This window comes from Siphateles boraxobius, unplaced genomic scaffold (genome assembly GCF_051911475.1).
Source record: "Siphateles boraxobius isolate OS27281-9 unplaced genomic scaffold, OSU_SipBor_1 3, whole genome shotgun sequence".
Lineage (NCBI taxonomy): Eukaryota > Metazoa > Chordata > Actinopteri > Cypriniformes > Leuciscidae > Siphateles > Siphateles boraxobius.
The window spans coordinates 4,026,500-4,047,788 of NW_027508919.1; the positions used below are offsets into that span (position 1 = coordinate 4,026,500).

The 21,289-nt window shown below is 38.3% G+C and overlaps 1 protein-coding gene across 1 annotated transcript in view; it reads right to left on the bottom strand.

The window, feature by feature from the left end:
* Window positions 1-19,543, bottom strand: part of gfra3 (GDNF family receptor alpha 3) — a 31,104-nt gene extending 11,561 nt beyond the window's left edge. The window contains exons 1-8 of the mRNA XM_077247461.1: window positions 19,378-19,543; window positions 19,035-19,268; window positions 10,239-10,523; window positions 7,005-7,097; window positions 6,491-6,839; window positions 3,702-3,811; window positions 3,161-3,295; window positions 1,491-1,621 (exon numbers count right to left, since the gene is read on the bottom strand). Coding sequence (XP_077103576.1) covers window positions 1,491-1,621; window positions 3,161-3,295; window positions 3,702-3,811; window positions 6,491-6,839; window positions 7,005-7,097; window positions 10,239-10,523; window positions 19,035-19,077 — 1,146 coding nt within the window. The 5' untranslated portion in view covers window positions 19,078-19,268; window positions 19,378-19,543. The remainder of the gene's footprint in view (window positions 1-1,490; window positions 1,622-3,160; window positions 3,296-3,701; window positions 3,812-6,490; window positions 6,840-7,004; window positions 7,098-10,238; window positions 10,524-19,034; window positions 19,269-19,377) is intronic.
* Window positions 19,544-21,289: the final 1,746 nt, after the last annotated feature.

Sequence of the window (21,289 nt, forward strand, 5' to 3'; positions counted from 1 at the left end):
TCGAGTCCTGTTCAGAGTGGGGTGAGTAGGACTGGAGCGTTACATTGGTGCCGTGACCCAGATGGGGGAGTCAGGTTTAGGGGATGAGTGTAGAGACTGTTGTCTTTAGGACCGTAGAGGTTACACTGGTGGTTCTCAACCATGCTGGAGACCCTCATCACCACACATTTTGCATGTCTCCTTAATCAAACACATCTGATTCAGATCATCAGCTCATTAGTAGAGTCTTTAAGACCTGAAATGGGTTGTTTCAGACAAAAGAGGGATGCAAAATGTGCATTGTTTGGGGGGGCATGGTTTAGAACCATTGAGTTACACTAATGCTAATAACTTTTCAGTGCTTACTGATAAATGTTCAGAAAAATGAATGCAAAGTGTATAGTCAGTTTCAGATACAGCATAAAACCAAGGTAGCCACAAGACAAATTAAAGTTCTGATCCAGTGACGCTGCCTACTAAGTCTCATTGAGTCATTTAAAGTTTGGCGGTTGGCCATAATGAAAGAAAAATAAAGCTGACACCCTCATTCCAAAGCACAATGTAATCTGACTAAAGGGAAGAGCAAATCGATATAGATTTAATTCCTTTCCATGATTGTGTTCTTTAGAGCCTGTGAGTTGTGTGATTATTTCTGATTGAATTGAAGGTGGCAGTGCAGGCAGTTTGATTCGACCCCACTGTGATCTCTTTAGATACATGTGTCATTTGTTTACCAACTTTGTGCATGCCTGAAAACCATGACCTCAAGTGAACATATCCGTGAAATTACCATTTTAAAGTATGATAAAGACCAAATAGGACATCTTAACAAGGTCATGTGCGCAGTGGGTTAGAGGTCGGACCTTTAGGTCAAAGCATCGTGACCTATTGATTTGGTTAAAGAAATAGGTTTCTTTCAAAGGCGCTAAAGAGACAGAACAACAAAAACACACATTCATTACTCTTGTTCTGAAATATATCCACCACAGTTGAATCAATAGAGTAAATTAACAAGGAACATTTTGGGAGCATCCATTACGCACGTGGGAAGCCACACTAAATGCAGAAGGTGGGAATTCTGAACAAGCGTTTTTGTGCTTACTGTAGCGGCTGCTGGGGCGACGGCGTGTGACCGTGTGTTTTCTGCAGTGACACGATCAGTCGCCCATAAACGTTTCACTTCAGTTCTCTGATCCATCAGTATGCTCAAAGCGTCAGGACTGCGGGTTTGTTTGGCTCGTGCAGTAAGTAGTTTTGTAAATCTGATGTATCAAAGGGCCAAAATCAAACACAAGGCCAAACTCGTGGGTCATTCGGTTGTTAAAATCGAGGCTATGACCACAACAAGAATTTTGAATCAGGTTTATTGTGCTTACAAAGAACTCGTACACATGGGCGGAGCTTTGTAAATGGTTCTTCTATGTGTAAATTATTTTGAGTTGCCATTGGAGCTGGAGGAGATTGATAATTTTTATGGTGGTTTTGTGTTAGGAAATATGTTCACCACTCACTGCATTGGGTTCAGGCAGCAGGTTGATGTTCAGCTCATCACGCTGGACCTGAGGGGAGGGGCGAGGTGGAGGAAGGGGCGTTCCCTCTACTGGACGAGGGGTGGAGCTTCCCATGTTATCAATGGCATTACCTGTATGGTAAAGAGATCGGGTGAGTTTTTTTGATAGTTTTACTTGCTAATAAGAATAATTATAAGTATATGAATACAGATCACTCATCATTCATAATTCAAAATAAAAGTCTCACTTCCACATCAGAGTTGTGCCCGTTTTGTTGTTTAAATTATGTCCCCCCCCCCCCCGTTCATTTCGGTACTATTTTGTGTGTTAATTGTTCTAATTAATGAGCTTTGTTTTATGTGCTTTTTAGTTTGTTTTCATTGTAAGTTAGGATACAAATACTCAACATCAAAAGAAACTCGGTTATTTGTTGATAAGCGCACATTATACAACTTTTCACAATTTTCTAAACAAACACGAGAATCAGAACTAGCTGTTGTAATGTTGACATTTTTTTACACACACTTTTTAAACACAATAGTCGCATGCTGCATCAGCTTACACGTTACATCTTTAAAATGTAGCAATGCCACTCACATTGAGTGCACTTATTTAGTTGATGTTTCTATGTTGCCTTTATGTTTTATATTATATGATAAAATTCACTTATTACTTTTAATGTGAAGACTTTTACTCCCAATAACGACGGAAAGGAGCTCACTATTTGTGGCTTCATTCCGGTTCTCGTGAGGAGCGTTTCCGTTTCCTAGCAACCAAACATTGCTTGTTACCATAGCATAGACAGTATAAGAAGCTTGTTACAGTTTCCTAAATCGCTTTGGCTCGGTTCTCGAATGAGAATTTTTTTCTCTCAAACAATAAATTCAGATCAATAGATAATTAGCTTTGAATTTTGTGACTTTTACTTTATATCTGTAGTATTTTTACTGTATATCTGAAGTTATCTGTATCCTAGTGTACTACAAAAAGTTGGCAGAATATACATTTAGTCCATATTCACTTTCAAAAATGATTGAGACAAAGAAGAGGACTTCTCTGGCTATTTTTGTCCCAGAAGAATTTGATGAGATGCTTGAGTTTGTATTCAAATCTTGATTGCAGTCTTTTGAGCAATCAATTGAGCAATTATTTGAGCTAAAATACAGTAAAAACAGTAATAATATGAATTTACAATTTAATTATTACAATTTAAAATAACAGTTTTCCATTTTAATATATTTTTAAATGTAATTTATTCCTGTTCAAAGTTACAGCATTTATTTGAAAAATAAATTTTACAAAACCTGAAAAAAATCTTTTGTAAAATTATAAATGTCTTTCCTGTCGCTTTCGACCAATTTAATGCATACAAGTATTAATTTCTTTAAAAAAAAAAAAAAGATTTGTGACATTACTGGGGGGGGGTTTTGCAGGAGAAGATGATGTTAATGAAATCTCATTTGTGATTTGTGCCAAGCCGTAACTTAAAATAAAGGCAATTGGCTATTTAAAAAAATAACCTGCACCAACTTCCTGTTTCAATAGGAAATATTTCATCGCAGAAAAAAAACTGTGAATGTTATACCTCAAATATGTCAGAGCAGTGCCAAATTTACACTCTTTTTCTCTGACATTAAGATGATCTGTAAATGATATTCTGGGATACTCACGCAGACAGGTGTTGCTGGTGAACATGTGCAGGATACGCAGGCAGTCCTGCCACTGGTTCCCGCTGCCTTCGCAATTACACCACTGCGACACCTCTGTACTGCTGTTACTCACGTAGTTTGGTGTCATGATGGTACCTGTGGAGGGAGGGAGAGAGAAAGAGGGGATGAGAGCCAGCCAGAGGAAAAGATCCCATGCCAATTAGCCCGAAGCCCATCTGGGAGAATCTCCAAGAAGTGTAGTCTGTCCACCCCCCTCCACTTTAATTATGTTGCTTCAAGTTGTCCTGCTAATTCAACATAAGTGCCACACTGGGTTAAAGTAAACCCACGACATGAAGTTGAACCCAAACTCCACTGACCAATCGTTCCCGTTACCAATTCTTGTTTCAGTGAGTGAACTCACTCCATCAGGACGCAGTGCTCATCATTAAAAATTTAATATTATTTAAGTACAGACTGCGCAGTGACGTATCGATTTGCGCGTTTTGTACTCCTCATTAAGTGTCCATTTTTTTCAAGGTCGTCCAAGGTGGTTTCTCACCGATGAGCCCAGCGTAGGCCTTGAGGCACACGGCTCCACTTTCCCGGAGACAGCCGGAGGGAGAGACAGAAGACGGCTGACAGTTCTGCTGGAAATCAGCCAGTCTTGACCTGATGGACCAGACAAATTTTAATACAGACACAGAATGATTTAACTAAAATGTATTTCAAATTCTGACAAAGGAAATATGTACACAGAATGCATGATCAGATCCTCAAATCAGATTTTGTTTTTATACCATGTGATTTTGTTCTTTGTGTGTTCTGTTTTTGTCAGGGGTGTAGAAACGATTTGAAAAGTGAGGGGGGCACATTATCAGTGTTGTTTGTGAATATTAATTAGGTAATGTAATGTTCACCCTATAGTTGTAACTGATTTACTGACAAACAAGTTATGTGGGCGATAGCTATATTAGATTAATTATTTACTAAAAGCACGCTTGGTCATTGAGCCATTGTTTTACTTTTTAAAAATATTTTATGCTGCCTCCCTCTGAAATGTTGGTGTTACTGTGGAACAGTGTTAGTTTATTGTTATTTATATACTATTATAGTATTTATTAATATTTTGAATTAGCCTTAATTTTTATATTGTTATTTATATACTATTATAGTATTTATTACTATTTTTAAATCATTTTTTACATTTTCCTTTTTAATTTAAGTTTAGGTTTTAGTCACTTTATTTTGTTAATTTTTCATTTTTATTAGTTAATGTTTTTTATTATATTTATTTAGCTTCATACATTTTTTATTTCAGTTTTAGTAATTTTAGTTCTAGAAATTAAACATATTTTATTTCAGTTTGTGGCCAAAGTACAATTTAAAATTTTTCAGTTACGTTTAATAAGTATACATTTTTAATTTAATATTCATACCTTATTTAATTTATTAATGAAAAACAATTTTGAATAGTAGTTTTAATCAACCATAACAACACAGCTTTAGAAATAAATTGGGATTCAGTAATTTAGATATCTAATGCTATTTTGTAATATTTTTTAAAGGACTGCCTCCTTTGAGAAAACGACTGTTGAAGGTTAGTGTCTGCATTTTCCAAACATTTCTCATTTTTATCCTCGTTTAAATGCTCAGTAGACGTGTCTAAACGTATAGTATGCGACCTGTTGTTCTTTCTTCCATCCAGCTCAGCATGTTCTGTGCTATTAATGATGCTTAGATAAGCATAACTGCCAGAGACATCTGTTTCTAGAAGAAGATAAAAGGGAGGTCTTGTACTTCAAGAAGAAAGGTGGAAATTATCATGCTGTGCTATTATCAAAGCTGAGGTTTGTCTAGTTTGAATGAGGGTTAGAACATCTGATGACAGTGTGGTATGTCAGAATAGATTACACAAATTGGTTCTTTCAAACAGTTTGTTTCAAATAACTGATTCAGCAGATCTTTACATCATCATTTGGTCTCTGACATTCTGTCATGGCATGTTACATGCTCTAAAACATTCAAAGAAAGCCCTGTGTAGCCGTTTACAGCTTTTTTTTTTTTTAAATAAGGGTATTTGATGTTATCTTACGTGTCCCACCACAGTTTGTTACAGCCATGATTCTGGGTACGTTTACACGACAACGATGTACTAAAAACAGAAAAGGTTTTTCTTTTGCATTTTTCAGGTACAGAAGACAACGTTGTCAAAACGATCCCCATTCACACGGATTCACAAAAACTACTAAAAACGCTGTATTCTGCTGCCAGGCCAGTAGTTGGCGATGTCACTTTTGTAAAGAAACACTTTATGCCTATAGACTGAACACGTAATACGGAAGCACATGATGTCACCGTTTTCACAAATTCACGTTTTTGTAGTTTTCAAAACTTTGCGTTTTCAAGCCCCTAAAACACCGTTGTTGTGTAAATGAACGGCCAAAATGCATAAAAAGTTTCCGTTTTTAGTTGAAAATGAAATACAGTTACAGTTATCATCTCCCAACTACAAAAACATTAATTTGTGAAAACGGTGACATCATGGCCATGCATATCATGCATATTACGTGTTCAGTCTACAGGCATGTAGTGTTTCTTCACAAAGTGTCATCGACAACAACTGATCATTTTGACACAGTTGTCGTCTGTATGCAAAAACATGCAGTGTAAATATTTTTCCATTTTTAGAACATTGATGTCACGTAAAAGTATCCTTAGAACCTAAATGCAATTATCATTTTCAAATAAATAATAAAAAAACACTAAAATGAATGTACATATCTTGGCTGAAAACATTTTTGCATTTTTCAATAAAATGATGTTTATTAAAATCAACTCAGTGTTTTTGACAATTAAAAATAGCTTGTTTCATATATTTTAATAGATTTTCTATAATCAATGTTAAAAACATTTGTGCTGCTTAATATTTTGCTGAAAACTGTTATACCGTACATTTTCTTTCACTATTCTTTGATGAATAGAAAGTTCAAAGGAACAGCATTTATTTCAAATAGCAATGTTTTTAAATGTCCTTACTGTCACTTTTGATCAATTTAAAGCATCCTTGATAAATAAAAAATAATTTATTTTGAAAAAATCGGACTGACCTTTAAACATTTGAACAGCATTTTTTCAGAAGAGGCAGTAGACATATTTCAGATGTTTTATTTGTAACATTTCTGCTATTAACTATTTCTGACATTTCAGACAAAGATTTGGTTTGGTTCAATGGGTTGTTGACTTGATCTAAATTAGTTCTGTTTGTGAATGAATAATTCATCCAATTAAGCGGATTTATTGAAAAGATCCAAATCTGATATTTATACTGTGCACAGACGCGTATTTCACCTGCACAGGTTGTCTTTGAGGCAGTAGCTCTCCAGATGAAGGCAGTTGGGCTGTCCGTCTCGCTCCTCATAGGAACAGGAGGGCACGATGGTTTTTCTCCTTCTCTCCCCGCATAGAGTATCCGAACAGGGGCAAAATAAGACACCAAAGCTGTACTCCTCGGGAACGCGCTCCAGGAACCTCCGCAGGGCCCGGTGGCATTTGTGCCGGTTACAGTGGTTGGTGCCAGGTATGATCTTAGTGCAAGCTAACGCATACTCAGAGCGCAGGGAACCACACTTCTCGTACAACCCGCAGTCCTGAGCTGCTTTCAGACACTGGTTCTGATCCGTCAGAGGAAGGGACGACACTGAGAAAGAGGAAAAGAGACACACACAAATTCAACAGCAAGACAACAAGGAAAACGCAATTAAACACAAACATACAGCGATACACTCTGTCCATCATCACAGTGCATTCAGCTGCGGAGGAAAACATTTCATTTGGTCGTATCACTCATGTGTGTCTGCGGTACCTGAAACTATTGAGGCTAGTTTTGATGTTTCAGTATTTCTCACAAGTTCCAGTTCAATGTCTTCATATGGGGACGTCTCAATGTCATCATAACCTGCAATACATACACAGACACACACAACCAGAAGACATCAGATTGTTTGAGGCTAATTAAGCACACGTTGTCATTACACCTTATTAACAGCACCGCATATAATCAAATTACAGAGATTATATAATTTTCCTTGATTATGATTCACATAGTTCTCAAGGATTTCAATAAAAGAGGCCAGTGTTTGTGATATATGCATTTGTTGAACTGACAGCCCACAGATTTAGGGGTCTGGATCGAGACACAAGATAAAATAGCGATGAGTCTATTTGTATCACACAACCCTGGGGACGCCGCATGCCAAGATGAGTGAGTATGAAACACACACACACACACACACACACACACACACACACACACACACACACACACACACACACACACACACACACACACACACACACACACACACACACACTCTTGTGGGGACTTTCTGTTCATATCTATTATTTATAAAATAATATATAAGAATGAAAAGAATATAAGTATTCAACTTTGGCATGTTTGGCATCTTGTCCTATTTGTGCTACATAAATCATTAACTTACATTGATTGCACTTCATTATTTTATGAATACATTATTCTTCTTTCCTTTTTATATATTTAAAAAATATATATATATGTTTTTTAATTACATTTTATTATTTACTCTCATTTTAATTTTTTATTTTAATTTAATTTTAATTTATATATTTTTTTATATTTCATTATTTTTTCTATCCTTTTTATTTATTTATTTTAAATAAATGTTTTATATATTTAAAGTCCCCCTGTGGTGAAAATCAACTTTTAATGTTGTTTATATTATGTTGTTTATATTATGTTGTTAATGTTGTTTATATATGTGGAGTTTTTAATATGCTTTGAGTCAAACCATGTGCGAATTCTTAAGTCAACACCATTGCTGAGTTTTTTTTACCATTGCTGAGACTTTAAATGTATTTATTTTGAAATGGTTTTAAACTTAGTTTTATGTGTCTTAAAGCACTTGGATGAATTACCACTGTGTATTAAATGCACTACAGTATATAAATAAACCTAAAATCTATCGGAGACTTACAGTAAGACAATCACCTAGCAACGCCCTAGTAACCACCCAGAACAACTTAGTAACCTCCTGAATACCGACAACTTAAAATGCCTTAGCAATGAATTAGCAAATACTGGGAAATTTGTCAGCAAGCACAACTAATACTTTCACCATAAAATCTTGTTATAGTTACTTAACACTTAGCCTAACCCCAAAAAAAACACATTTTGACATTTCACAAGCCTTTTATTTTTGTGTTGACATCCCCAGAAGGAGGGTTTTGTCATGTTGTGATATTCTATTGGGGGACATTTTCTGAAATGTTATCAGAACCTGCCCCCACACACACGTGCACACTCAGACTCTTCAAACAAATGCAAACTGGCAGAATCCCTCCTGTCATCTTGTTCGCGCTGACACACACTCCAAATTTCAATCTATGGAGGCACTACATCAAGTGTGCTACATTCACAATTACATGCCTTGCGTATTCTGCCGCAGACTGTTTTCATTTGCAGGAGAACACTTGACATTTCCAGTTGATGTGTTTTAAAAGCACTTATTTCTGAGACTGCCGATCAGCCCGGGCCCTTCTGGCCCCTGCGGCCCCTGCGCTACACTCAGACGCATGACAAGTCCGCTGCTGGAGAAACCTGGGATTAGTCAGCATTTACAACAACTCTTGATGAGTCGCTGTGGGAACCCATCTTCCTGTTGCAGAAGATTTAATATTAATAAGCCATATTGGGTGGGAATATGGACTCAGAATCAATTAATTTTGCAGCCGTGCCTTGACGATCCCCCGGACGTCATTCACCAGCATGCCGTAATCTCTTTTGCTCATGAGCAAACACATGAGACTGAACCAGACACCCTCGACGGAACGAAGCAAATTCCGGTTCCTGCATATATGCGTCTGTCCTGCCGAGCGTAATGAACAGATGAAGGAACAGCCAAATTAATCACGATACTACTGTCAGTGAGCCAGTCGTTTGTTTAGTGTCTGACTGGGTTTTATGCCTCCTTGCCATTTCATATACATTACTGTGCAGTCATTAAATGCTATTACTGCCTAAATCTAAATCCTCTGGTAGCTCACTCAACACTCTCATTAAGGCATTTTGGCATGTCCTGAAAGAACATAACAAACGGCATTCGGTGAGATCTATGAGTTCACTGTTTATGACCGGCAGAACAAAGGCAGTCATTTTGAAATTGATAAACTGAAATCTTTATGCATGATTTTTTTTCTGGAACTACCTACTCCCTCTTATACTTTCTTATTCGCTTTCTTTAAACCTGCTCCTTTCATCATGACATTCACTGGTTTGGGAATTGCTGGACATGAGCAGTTCAGTCAGAGAATATTCTTGGAGTCTTAAAAAAAACATGAAACTGCATTAGCAATGCATTTAACTTCATATGAGTGAAACGTAATAATCAGTGTATGCTTATATATATTTACACTACCATTCAAAATTATGGGGTTTGTAAGATTTTAAATGTTTTTGAAAGTCTATTATGCTCACCAAGGCTGCATCTATTTGATTAAAAATACAGCAAAATAGTAATATTGTGAAATCTAATTACAAAGTACAACTAAAATATTCATACCTTTTTTGACTGTTTTATTTTTGACTATATATGTAATTTATTTCTGTGATCAAAGCTGAATTTTCAGCATCATTACTCCAGTCTTCAGTGTCACATGATCCTTCAGAAATCATTCTAATATGCTGATTTGATGCTCAAGAAACATGTATTATTATTATGAGTGTTGGAAACAGTTATGCTGCTTAATATTTTTGTTGAAACTGTGGTGCATTTTGATAAATAGAAAAAGTATATATGTACTTCTAGAAAATATTAACTCAAAATAATTTTTGATCATTCAAATTTGTTTTTATAGCTGTTTTCACAGGAAATATTGGTATAAAACTGTGTGTTTTTCTTTCCACAGACCCCCAGAACCTCCTTTGCAGCCCCCTGGGGTCCCTGGAAGAAATTTTTTTTTAAATTAACCAGGATTTTTAATGAGAAAAAATAAAGGGCGAATCCAAGTGGTTGACAACAGTCACCATACGAAAGGTAAACACTCTCTCTGACACCCTTACCCTGTGGAAAACGGATGGTCCAGTAAACGCTCAGGCACTGTTGTTCTATGCGAGCCCCTCGCTGACACTTGCATTCTTGCAGGGATTGATAGTTCATGAGGTTGTTCTGTGCATCGACGCAGGCCTGCCGTGCCTCCAGACCCAAAGGAGCCACCGCCTCCTCGTCCACACAGTACTCCAGGTGCCGGAACGGTCGCTTACACTCCGGGTCTAACACACATTCCTTTATAGCCTCGATGCAGTCCGCAGTCCCGGGGAACACCGGCACCACAGAGGGAACAGACCCTGGAGGATAGTGGGTAAAGTCCGTTTTTGAAATCAATTAACCAATTATTTATTAACAATATGCTTTACCAATGAGCTAATTGATTTTTAGACAACGTTTGGCACAGTTGTGAGCAGGCCCAGATGTAATGCCACATTTTTTGTGTTTTCATACAGACTTTTTCACATTTTGCAAGTTTCAGAAATCCGCAGTGGAATGTATTTAAACATCATAAAAAGTCTTACAAACAGCTCAGATGCAACATTCCGAACTGAATAGAGAATCAGTTTCTGAATTTGAATTGAATTTGAGCAAACAGGATGTGGAAATGCAGTCTGAATTTGAATGTGAGGATGTAGAATTAAAATGAACTGAAATTCAAAGAGGTTTAACTAACTTTTAGCTAGAAAAGTAAAGTTTGCCAAGTCGAACTTTGAATGTTGGCTGTTGGTTGATTGAAATGGAACCACTGCAGTCCTATGACTCAATAAAAATATTGGCCAAAATATTTAATAAACGAATATACAAAGGGGCAGGGAATATGTAGGACTTTGTGAATGAGTGGCGCTCCAATTCTGTGGATTTCTGATTCTGCGTGTGTCTGCATATGACACATTATAGTTTCTGGATTTTCTCTATAATACATCACAGTTATAATATCTGCATTCTAGACGCACAGAAAACATTCTGACATTCAGTGACTGTGTAAAAATGGAGATCAAAGTCCCTTAACCCTCAGCCAAGGGCTGAATTAATAATGTGTAAAATAATTTAAAAGAGACCTCTTCTCTGAAATGGAATTTGCCGGCTCGCAATTGCAGAAGGACAGATAACTTAAACAAGCAGAAAATCTTCATTCACCAACTTCATAAATCAAGAGTTTCAAACGGAGTCCTTGACAACAGACACTTTGTGCTTTGTGTCCGTTCTCAAGCTCAATCCTGACAGACGTCAACTCTAGAGAACCTCGCCATCAGCCGGGGTCTCGGGGTGACCCGGGGGGGAACTGTGACAGGGCTGTGTAATTTCATTGCTACGTTTGCTGTTTTTCATTAAGTAGCAACACAAAAAGTCTTGCACTCCTGTAGAAGCATGAGACATATGTTTCTTTTCCTTGTATTTCTCCCCCCTGCCCCCCATCCCCCTTTGTGTCTGTTTTCCTTTGCAGCGGCAGGGACTGTAATTGCACTAGGCCTCATTTTAAAGCGTGTGGTGATTGAGAACCCACGGCTGTGGCCGGCAGACTAAACGTTGGTCATGGTTTAGGACTGCACTACCACAAAATAGCACCTCCTTCCACAGCTCATGGAGCGATGATCCATGCATGAAAGACCATCTACTGTGGCGGCCCAAGTTAAACAGACAAGTAAACACACTTTGATCTTTCACATATATGGTAAACAGTTCAATATTGCAAGTTTGAATGTAAAGACAGGTGCTTGGTCTGCCACTGTTTCTTTTTTTTCTTCTTATGGCTGGTACACATTGTACGATTTTGGGCTGTCCCAGACGAAAGAGGACCAATCGTGTCGATTTCTGTTGTCGTGGCTCCTAAACGTTGGTCCTATTTTGTACAGTGAGAGAGTTTCAAAGACGGCCATTATCACTGTCTTGCGACCAAAGATAGCCTTTTATCATTTTTTGACAGTATCATAAATTTAGTATGATCATCTCGTTTGCTGCTACGACCTACGTCTAGTGACTAGCCAATAAAAATGCAGCATGAAATAGCGTATTGATCAACACAACATGGCACTAAAACTTAAAACTACTCACCCCAAGCTCCATTTGTTACCATGTCCATATTCTCCTCTTTCACTTCCTCCTCTTGTTTTCAGGACACATAAAAACCACACTTGCCAAAGTGCAATTCATCTTACTCTATTTGAGGCTGATGATGTTTTATTCTTCTATACTAACTTGCATCGTAGCCTATGATTAAACAGGTGTCATCATCGTATAGTCTGCATACGTCGTACACAAGTTATTAGATCCATGTTTTTTGTAATGATCTTGTAGAATTGCCGAAATCGCACAGTCCATAGCAGGCATTAAAGATGAAGTGTGTCATTGCTGCACCTCTAGTGGCACAAAGCAGAAATGTTTTCAAACAGGTTTTCCATCTGCCTTTGGATAGCCACGCCCTAAACTCACACCATTGGTTGAGTCAATGCTGCTGTGTTGTGTTACAGTTTTCAGTCAACCGCTGAATGTCTTTACACTGCCTATTAAGATTGGATTTGAGAAATTAGTTTAACATCATGAAAATGACAATGTACAAATTCTCTGTGACTAAAAAAAGGCCCATTGAAGAACCTTGAAACGTCCAGTGTATTCAATGTATTGACGTAATCTAAAACAGGAAGACAGGGTGGGACATATCGAGCAGCTCCTCCCCTTTTTTAAAATAGCCAATAGCGTGTTTATTGTTTATATCACAGCTCAGGCAGAGCTGTTGAGCGCTTATGACAGCCACAGTCTAATAGATTCCCCCTTTAGATTTAATATTAAACTGTTACTAAAGCAAAACAGTGAACGGAATCATGCTGAGGATGTGTAGTTTGAAATATAGCATTCTGTGTAGAATTCAAATTGGTCCAATACTTTAATGGTCTGCGCCGACTTGCTATCCTCTCTGTGCTATCATGTCTCTGGACCTGAGCAGACAGTGCGCACTGCGGGTGGCAGTTTGTGTGACGTGAAACCAGACTTCATTCGCCCCAATTAAAGCATAATACACTGTCTGAGACATTCCATATACCCTATATAGTGCAATATGTGCCATTCACCATGTAGAAAAGAGTAATTGTGTGAACAAGTGACCCATTTTAGCTGCGGCTTCAGCCTCTATATTATAATGCAGGGGGCGGGACGTAATGTGATGTCATCAAAATCATTGATCCATATTGGCGGAAGTAAGAGACTTTTAAAAAGAGAGTTTTAAATACTTATATCTTCTAAATGCGTCTTTTTTTTGGTCATTGTTTTGGAGCACACTAGCTTATAGATAACCGTAAGGTTTATCAAAAAAACTTCAATTTTGATTTCATGGGGACTTTATTAATTTTTGTGGTTAATTTTAGATGTAATAATATTAAATAATTTATTTATGTTTGAATTAATAAATAATACACCTTTAATAAATATTGTATTTTTTATTTTATTTAATTATAATAAAAAATGTAATGAAATGAAACATTATAGAGAATTTCTGTACCATCAAAATAATGAATGTGTGTCCGCAGTCAGTACAGCACCAGCTGCAACTACAGATAGATGGAACTACAATGGAATAGAACAGAATGCAAAGTTTTCAAGACATGCTCATGCCATTAGATGCTGACAAACAGCGAGACACAATGCAACAGCATATGCAAACAATTAAAAAAATCTAACAAGCATCCTTGGTGAAATGCCCTTAAGTCTGCTAAATGTATTGTTGTTGACTGTAGAGCAGTGAGAGACATATTATGATCAATGATATGAAAATATAGCAAACAATATATTGACTTTCTGTCTATTCCATTTTTACTTGTCTGTCTTTAAAGGGGCATTCGGCAACTATTTCAACTTAATGAAAGCGTGTAGAAATCATTTGGATGGTTTAATAACCTGTTCTGGTGAGAATGGTGACTTTCCCCGCTCCCCCCAACATTCCTAGGCGGAAAACCAACCTTGCAACATGGGGACAAACGTCCTGGTAAGTGTGAAATAGGAAGTCTCGTGAGAAGCGAGAACGAGCGAGAAACACAAACTGATTTTACGGCAATTCGACATAAACACACACGCCGCCCTCGATGTGTATGATGTATTATTACCCACCTCGGTAGACATAGCTCCACACGATAAAGTTGACCGGCTCCGGTAATAACAAATGCACATGAGCAGCGGTATAAAGGGGGAGGAGGGTGCCGCAAGTGAGTTTTTTTACGACATTGTTGACAACAAAAGTGAAATCAGCGAAGAAATAGCTAGAGTTGCCGAATGCCCCTTTAAATGATCTCCATTTGGGGGCTGTTCTCAGCTTAATTAATAATGCAATTAATTAAATTTATGCAAACAATAGTATAATTAATTTGATTTAAAATGTTATTGTATAGTTCTAAATTATATTGAAGGAATTAAAAATCCAAATTATAGCATAATAAATGTTTATTTACTATTATAAAATCAATACATAAAAATATCTAAAATATCACATTTTTGTGTCTTTTCCTTTTAGAGAACAATGAGCGATTCAGAGAACAAGGAGTCGAAAAGTGAGTGATGAGCAAGAAAGAAACAAAAAAGAAAGAAGTAAACAGAATGACAGACAGCAGACGCCTCACACAATAGGAAACCGTCTCAGTATGGAGGCTGATGGCAATCAAACACATGCTGGCCGGGTATTACGAGATATGTGTGTGTGCACGCGCACTAAAATCACATTTAACAAGTGACAGTGACGCACACACACACCTTGAGGCTTTAAGTCTCCTGCACACACTGAGAGGGAACGACAGACGCAGTTTCTGCAGCGAAGCTCAGCTGTACAGGGGAGTGAAAGAAATAAAGAGGTGAGTGAAATAGAGAAAGACAGTGTGAGGGCATACAGTAAATCTATCCTTGTGTGACCGTATTTATGGTCGGCGACAGCAAACCGGCTCCAGCTGTCGATACACGCAAGGCTAACGTGATTAACTAATCAATGTGTACAGTGGTCTGAACCTCTGTGGTAAACCCAGAACCACTATATCAAGATACATATCAAGAAAATGTCTGTTCTGTCGATCCACACAAAACTGAAGAATCCATCAGCTAAATTACAGCATGCAACATCTCAGGGCCCAAACCAACAATTTAGACAAATTACTCAACAAAAACATACACAAACAAAACCCTTGTACCCATTTAAAACAGTGAATGAGTGCGTTTCATCACTCACATCTCAAGAATGACATGCAAAGGAATAAAAAGAAGCCATTAATGCTATATTTAAGTATTTTTCTGACAGTAAATACGCTCGTATTTGCTATATAGACTTTCAGCACGCTCTGTTATTTGCTGCATTGAGGGTTTTGTCAAATGTGGGTCAGAGCTCCGTATCTATTCACTATTGGTGACACGTCACATCAAAGCATGACGGTGGTATTTAAAGAACCGGGTCGGATGGGCCCGTCTGATTGACACTGAGGAGAAACGGAAGACAATCCGAGAGCCCCGGGAGGAAGGAGTTCACTGCAGGGACGTGATGCTGAGACGGTCCTCGATGCTAAATCACAGCGCTCAGCTCCTTTAATGAAAATTGGCTACAACATCATCATAAAAGCCGTGTGCGAGTGGAGCTCACGCAAACACACACACACACGCTCTCTCTGATTCTGTCGCTTGGCTTGAATCTTACAGTCGGGGCGAGAGAGTCCAACACCATCTGCCGTCACTGTGTTTGCCCTTCCAAATCCTGGTTATCAACAAAACACACACGCCACCCTGAAAAGACCCTACAAGTCCCCTCATATGTGAAGAAAACATGCCCGGAGGGAAGATTACCTTTTTGTTAACCGTCCCCGTGTGGTTTATTTAACCAGTGTTCTTACGATTCCTCTTTGATTAGCTAAAAACAGCAGTGTAATTAGACTGTCCCTGGGTATGTCCTTGGCTGGAATGCATCTGAGTGCATTATGGCATATTTTTATCCATGCAATTAGTATATGCGCTGACAAAGCCATGTTCACTTGTGTGTATTAAGCATCCCAAAACATTTCTTAACTTGTGCAGCTTGTGCATTTCACAACAAAAAAGAAACCTCATTTGGGTAAAAGCAAGTATGAGACGAAAGCATTATGCCAGGCATGTTTTTCCCAGACCTGTCAGCAGCTGTCGCTGGCAAATGAGTCGAAGCTGCCAAAGTCCAGAGTTGCGCACGCGTACCTTTTCCCAAACACACCTGGGCACACGGCTGGCACGCATTGGCACATGCGTGTTTCTGCCGAAAGGCCTTCAGTGCACCTTTTTCAATGATATGACGTGTTTCCGCAGTTATTAACATTGTAAAGCTTTTTATGTTCTCATTTTCAAAAAAAGGTAAGACATTTATATTTAAAAAATTTAATTCTAATACAGCGGATGAAGGAGTGATATCCAATTTGCCATTTTACTCAAAAGTTCCAAAAGGGGGGGCTTTCACATTGATGCCCTAGATTGCTCCTGGAGAGCTACTGTCCTGCAGACTTCAGTTCCAACCCTGTTCCAACACACATGCATGTAATTATCAAGTAACCCTGAACAGCTTGATTAGCTGGTCCATGTGTGTTTGATTGGGGTTGGAGCTAAAATCTGCAGGACAGTAGCTCTCCAGGAGCAGGGTTGGTGACCCCTACCCTAGAATAATCATTTTTGGTTCCCCATAGAACCTTTAACTGAGCAGTTCTTAAAAGAACTAAAAGAACTTTTTGCATTTTAAAGAACCTTTTGTGGAATGGAAAGGTTCCATTGATGTCAAAGGTTCTTCATGGAACTTTAGTTGCCAATAAAGAGTGTTCTGACCACCATAATCAAGCTCTGGAGATTTTTTTTTGCTATTGGAGCAAAAGAACTAAAAAAAAATGCTGTATTTTCAATTCCAAATTTTAGAAATTCACCCAATAACGACGACTTCTTCTGAGAACTACGGGTCCATCTGAGATTTTGTATGTTTGCACACATTTTTCCACCTCAGGTCGCCTCTTAAAAACATATTCAAGCAGCCAAGTCTTTATGCAAATACACTGTGGAAATGAAGTCTTTTTGCCACTTGATCTCCATCAGGGGGTCCCTTTGCGTTTCGTGCTGCTGATATACGACCCGACCCCCAGGGATACACATAGCACGAGCGAGCACATCAAATCTGCAATCATTAACACGGCTAATAAATAAACCTGTCGATCAGCGCGCGCATTACAGCGTGTTCTCATGGCATCAGGGTGCGACAAACACCACTCATGAAGATGAATGCCACTTGGACTACAAAGCACTTGCACTAGACAATTGCAATATTGCGCCGTTTCGTCCCAGGTGGCGAAAGAAAGTCAGATCCCTCAAATGTTGGTTGCTGTGCTACGGGAACTCCATGGAGCTGCCCTTTATCAGCCTAATCTGTGTGTGTGTGTGTGTGTGTGTGTGTGTGTGTGTGTGTGTGTGTGTGTGTGTGTGTGTGTGTGTGTGTGTGTGTGTGTGTGTGTGTGTGTGTGTGTTTGCCATCACATAATTAGGATAATACTGACTGTGACAGATGTCTTAGATTTGTTGACAGAATTATATTTTTAGTCCTGGTCTGTACAGATTATCGAGCTCCTGAAATGTTTGAGATATTAAAACTATTATGCTGGTGTGATTGAAAGGTGTGAAGAAAATAAACACAAGGCTGCTAAAGTACATCTAATTGACTGAAATAAAAATCTCACTGCTCTGTTTGGCTATTAAACGCTCTATTTGTAAATGAAATGTGATTGTCCAAAACAAATGGAAAAAAAGCATGATATTCTATGATAAATTGTTAAAGTATTACCAAAATGCCTAACACAGTATTCTACAGTATAATAAGAGTGTTTCTTGAACACCTTTTCATATTTGTATACATCTAACAGTAAATTATATTAAAAGTTAAACTCTTTTAAGCTCTTTGTGTTGGTTTTACAACAAAAAGGGTTCTGCTATTGTTAAAAAGCCACATATAGAGATCTATTTATATTTGGGATATTCTTTCTTAAGAGTGTACGGTGTTTGTTAAACACAATAAGCAAGTACACAGATATGTGTAAGGAGTGACAGACACATCTGTTCTGCTCAGCGTACAGCACTCTAGAAAATCAAGCCCTTTCTATTGTTTCAGCACAAGCACATGGCACAGCGGTCACCCTAAAACACACCTGTGCAATACTGTTCTGGCTTTTACAAATGTTCTTGATGCAAAGCTATGTTGCATGAACAATATAATACATGCACAATGTGAATCTCTGTCCAATATACATGCAATGATCCACAGCATAGTGACCAACTGGTAGATTTTGTTGTGCAAGATTCACTTTTTGTCTATGATATATATAATGCGTATTCTTCTAATTTGGTCCACTGTTCTGTAATATATGGTGTGCTGTGTAAATCTTTTTTTATAAGAATTGTATGCTTTGTACTGTCTGTGTCTGGCTGGCAATGAGTCCCAATTTCCCCACACGCAGGATCTATAAAGTACACATCTATCCATCCATCTATCTTTTTCCTTAGAAAATTTACAACACCAAGGTTTTATTATAGTAACAGTCCCATTTAGTCTGCCTTCTTAAAACAAAGAGCCATTCATAAAAAACCTACTCTATCTATCTAACAATTTATCACAGTTATTCTAACAAAGTGTATTTGCAGGCAGCTCTAAAAAATAATGACATGCACGTTGTTCATAACTCTGTACTTACTTATGTAAATACTTTATGTAAATATACTGCATAAACGTGGTCATATAAATGTGACCCTGATGTGTCAAAATAAGTCATGGAGCCTGTTTCTGAGAGTCTTACCCTTAATGACGAACAGATTTAGAAGTATTCCCAGAAGGATCATGTCGCCTGCTGCTGGACGGTGATGTTGCTGGGGAATCTCGGGGAAGCGCGTCTGGAACCCCCGGATCGGTCCGACTCAGTCCGACCCACTACATCCATACAAAAGGACCACCGTCCGACTGATAGAAATCTCCAAAACGACGTGTCCGTAAATCAATTCCAACTGCAAACTTGTGCGATATCACAAGCTTTCTAATGCGTAAGGTAGAGGTAGAGCAGCAGACCAATGATTTCATACAACAAACGAAGCAAAAATTACAAACTGTCAATTGCACTACCAGTAGATGTCCGTTATACTCACGATCGGAGTCTTTCTAAAATAATCCTCGATTTAAGCGAGTACCACCATGATAGACGCGTAACCAAAGGCGCGCGTCAGATGAGCCAGTGTGCGCATTAGTGCGCATCAGTTTATTATATGTGAGCGCGACCCCAGATGCTTGATTCCTGCTGTCCCACAGCAAAATGTGTTCAATCCAGTCCTCAAACTCAGCGGCGAATTTTACATGCATCTGCCTCGCGGTGATTGGCTCGGGCATTCTCAGGCGCATCCATGCAAAATCCCTGACCAGCCTTCTGGAGAGCTGGGTCGGTGCTCCTATAGGCTACAGAAATCCAGCCTGCGCTGCAAGCATATAAGTTTGCAAGTTATTCTTTCAGCAATAGTGAAATGTTGCGGCGATTAAAAAAGTGAGGTAGACAGATTAGTCAAACTGTGTGTGCACTCTTAAAAATAAAGCTTTTAAAACGATCCTTTTAAGATCCAATTACTGAATGGTTCTTAAATAGTTCATAGGTTTATCAAAGGATCAAGAACCATTTTAGGCTGTGTGATTCCTTTGAGATTAAGAAAGTTTATTAAATTAGCATATTTGCGAAAATTCTAAAGCTTCTCCTATGGTAGTGTGTAAACCCCGTTTTTTTCTGTTTCAGTATGAGTGTAAGAGGATATTTTATAAAAAATGTTTGTGATAACCTAATGTATTTGGATTGATTTAATTATGTTAAAAAATATCTGTGACTTGAATAAACCCAGTCAATTGGGATTTCATTTTAAAGACCACTCACAAAACAATATTTAACGGTGGAGCAATACAGAAATATGGGAACAGGCGAGACTTCATCGGGAAAGTTCACAGGGTGTTCTGTTTCAGTTTGTTTACAAAACTCCATATTGAACAATCCCAAAAGGGCGATGAACTGTCAAGACCGTGGATACTATGAACACAACACTGTTAGAACTTTAGATTTTGAAGTTTAGTTGGCAGGACAACACAGAGATGCCAAGGCTGTACATTTGTTCCAATTTCAGGAATTGTGAATGAAACTTTAATGAGAATTTGATTTGTCCAAGTGGTCTGACTCCAACAGCTAATCAGGAGGCTTATGTAGATACACATTCAGCTGATTACCGCAGTGTAACAGCCTGCATGGTCATCTCTTTGTGTGTGTGTGTGTGTGTGTGTGTGTGTGTGTGTGTGTGTGTGTGTGTGTGTGTGTGTGTGTGTGTGTGTGTGTGTGTGTGTGTGTGTGTGTGTGTGTGTGTGTGTGTGTATGTGTGTGTGTGTGTGTGTGTGTGTGTGTGACTTGCTGGGCAGACAATCATGACCATTTAACTAATCAGAGTAAATGCCATACAGAGCCAATGCCCTGATGATGTCACAGCACTGGAGTCGTCACTTTGAGTGCTTCCATCTGGTTGGACTTTTTAGGGGTCGGAGAGCCACACTTCACTTATTCTTTTGTCCTCTCCCATTTTCAGGCAATCTGGCCACTCTTGCTGGCCTCTTTTCAAATGTAAGATGCCATTTATCAACCCTTTTCAAAGATGTGAATGGTGCTTGCCTGATGAGCAAAACTCACCTATGATGTAGGCTATAGCTACCTGGATTTTTCAATGAACAATCCCAATTAGGGCTACAGCATCACATTTTATAAGTAGGCCTAAATGTATACTAAATAGCCTACTACAAAAACACTCTTTTTGTTTTTATTTTATAACTGAGTTGAAAATATAGGGCTACACTGCATGGAATCGAATTAGTTATTTCATTTAGGCCTACATGAACCGTCCGTTTATAAGAATGATTCAGACTTTCCATATACAAAGAGGAGACACATTTGGACGAACCGATTCATTAGAATAAATCGGACTTTCCAGCTCTACATATGCCAGAGAGGACCATTTGGGACGAACCAATTCACTGGAATGA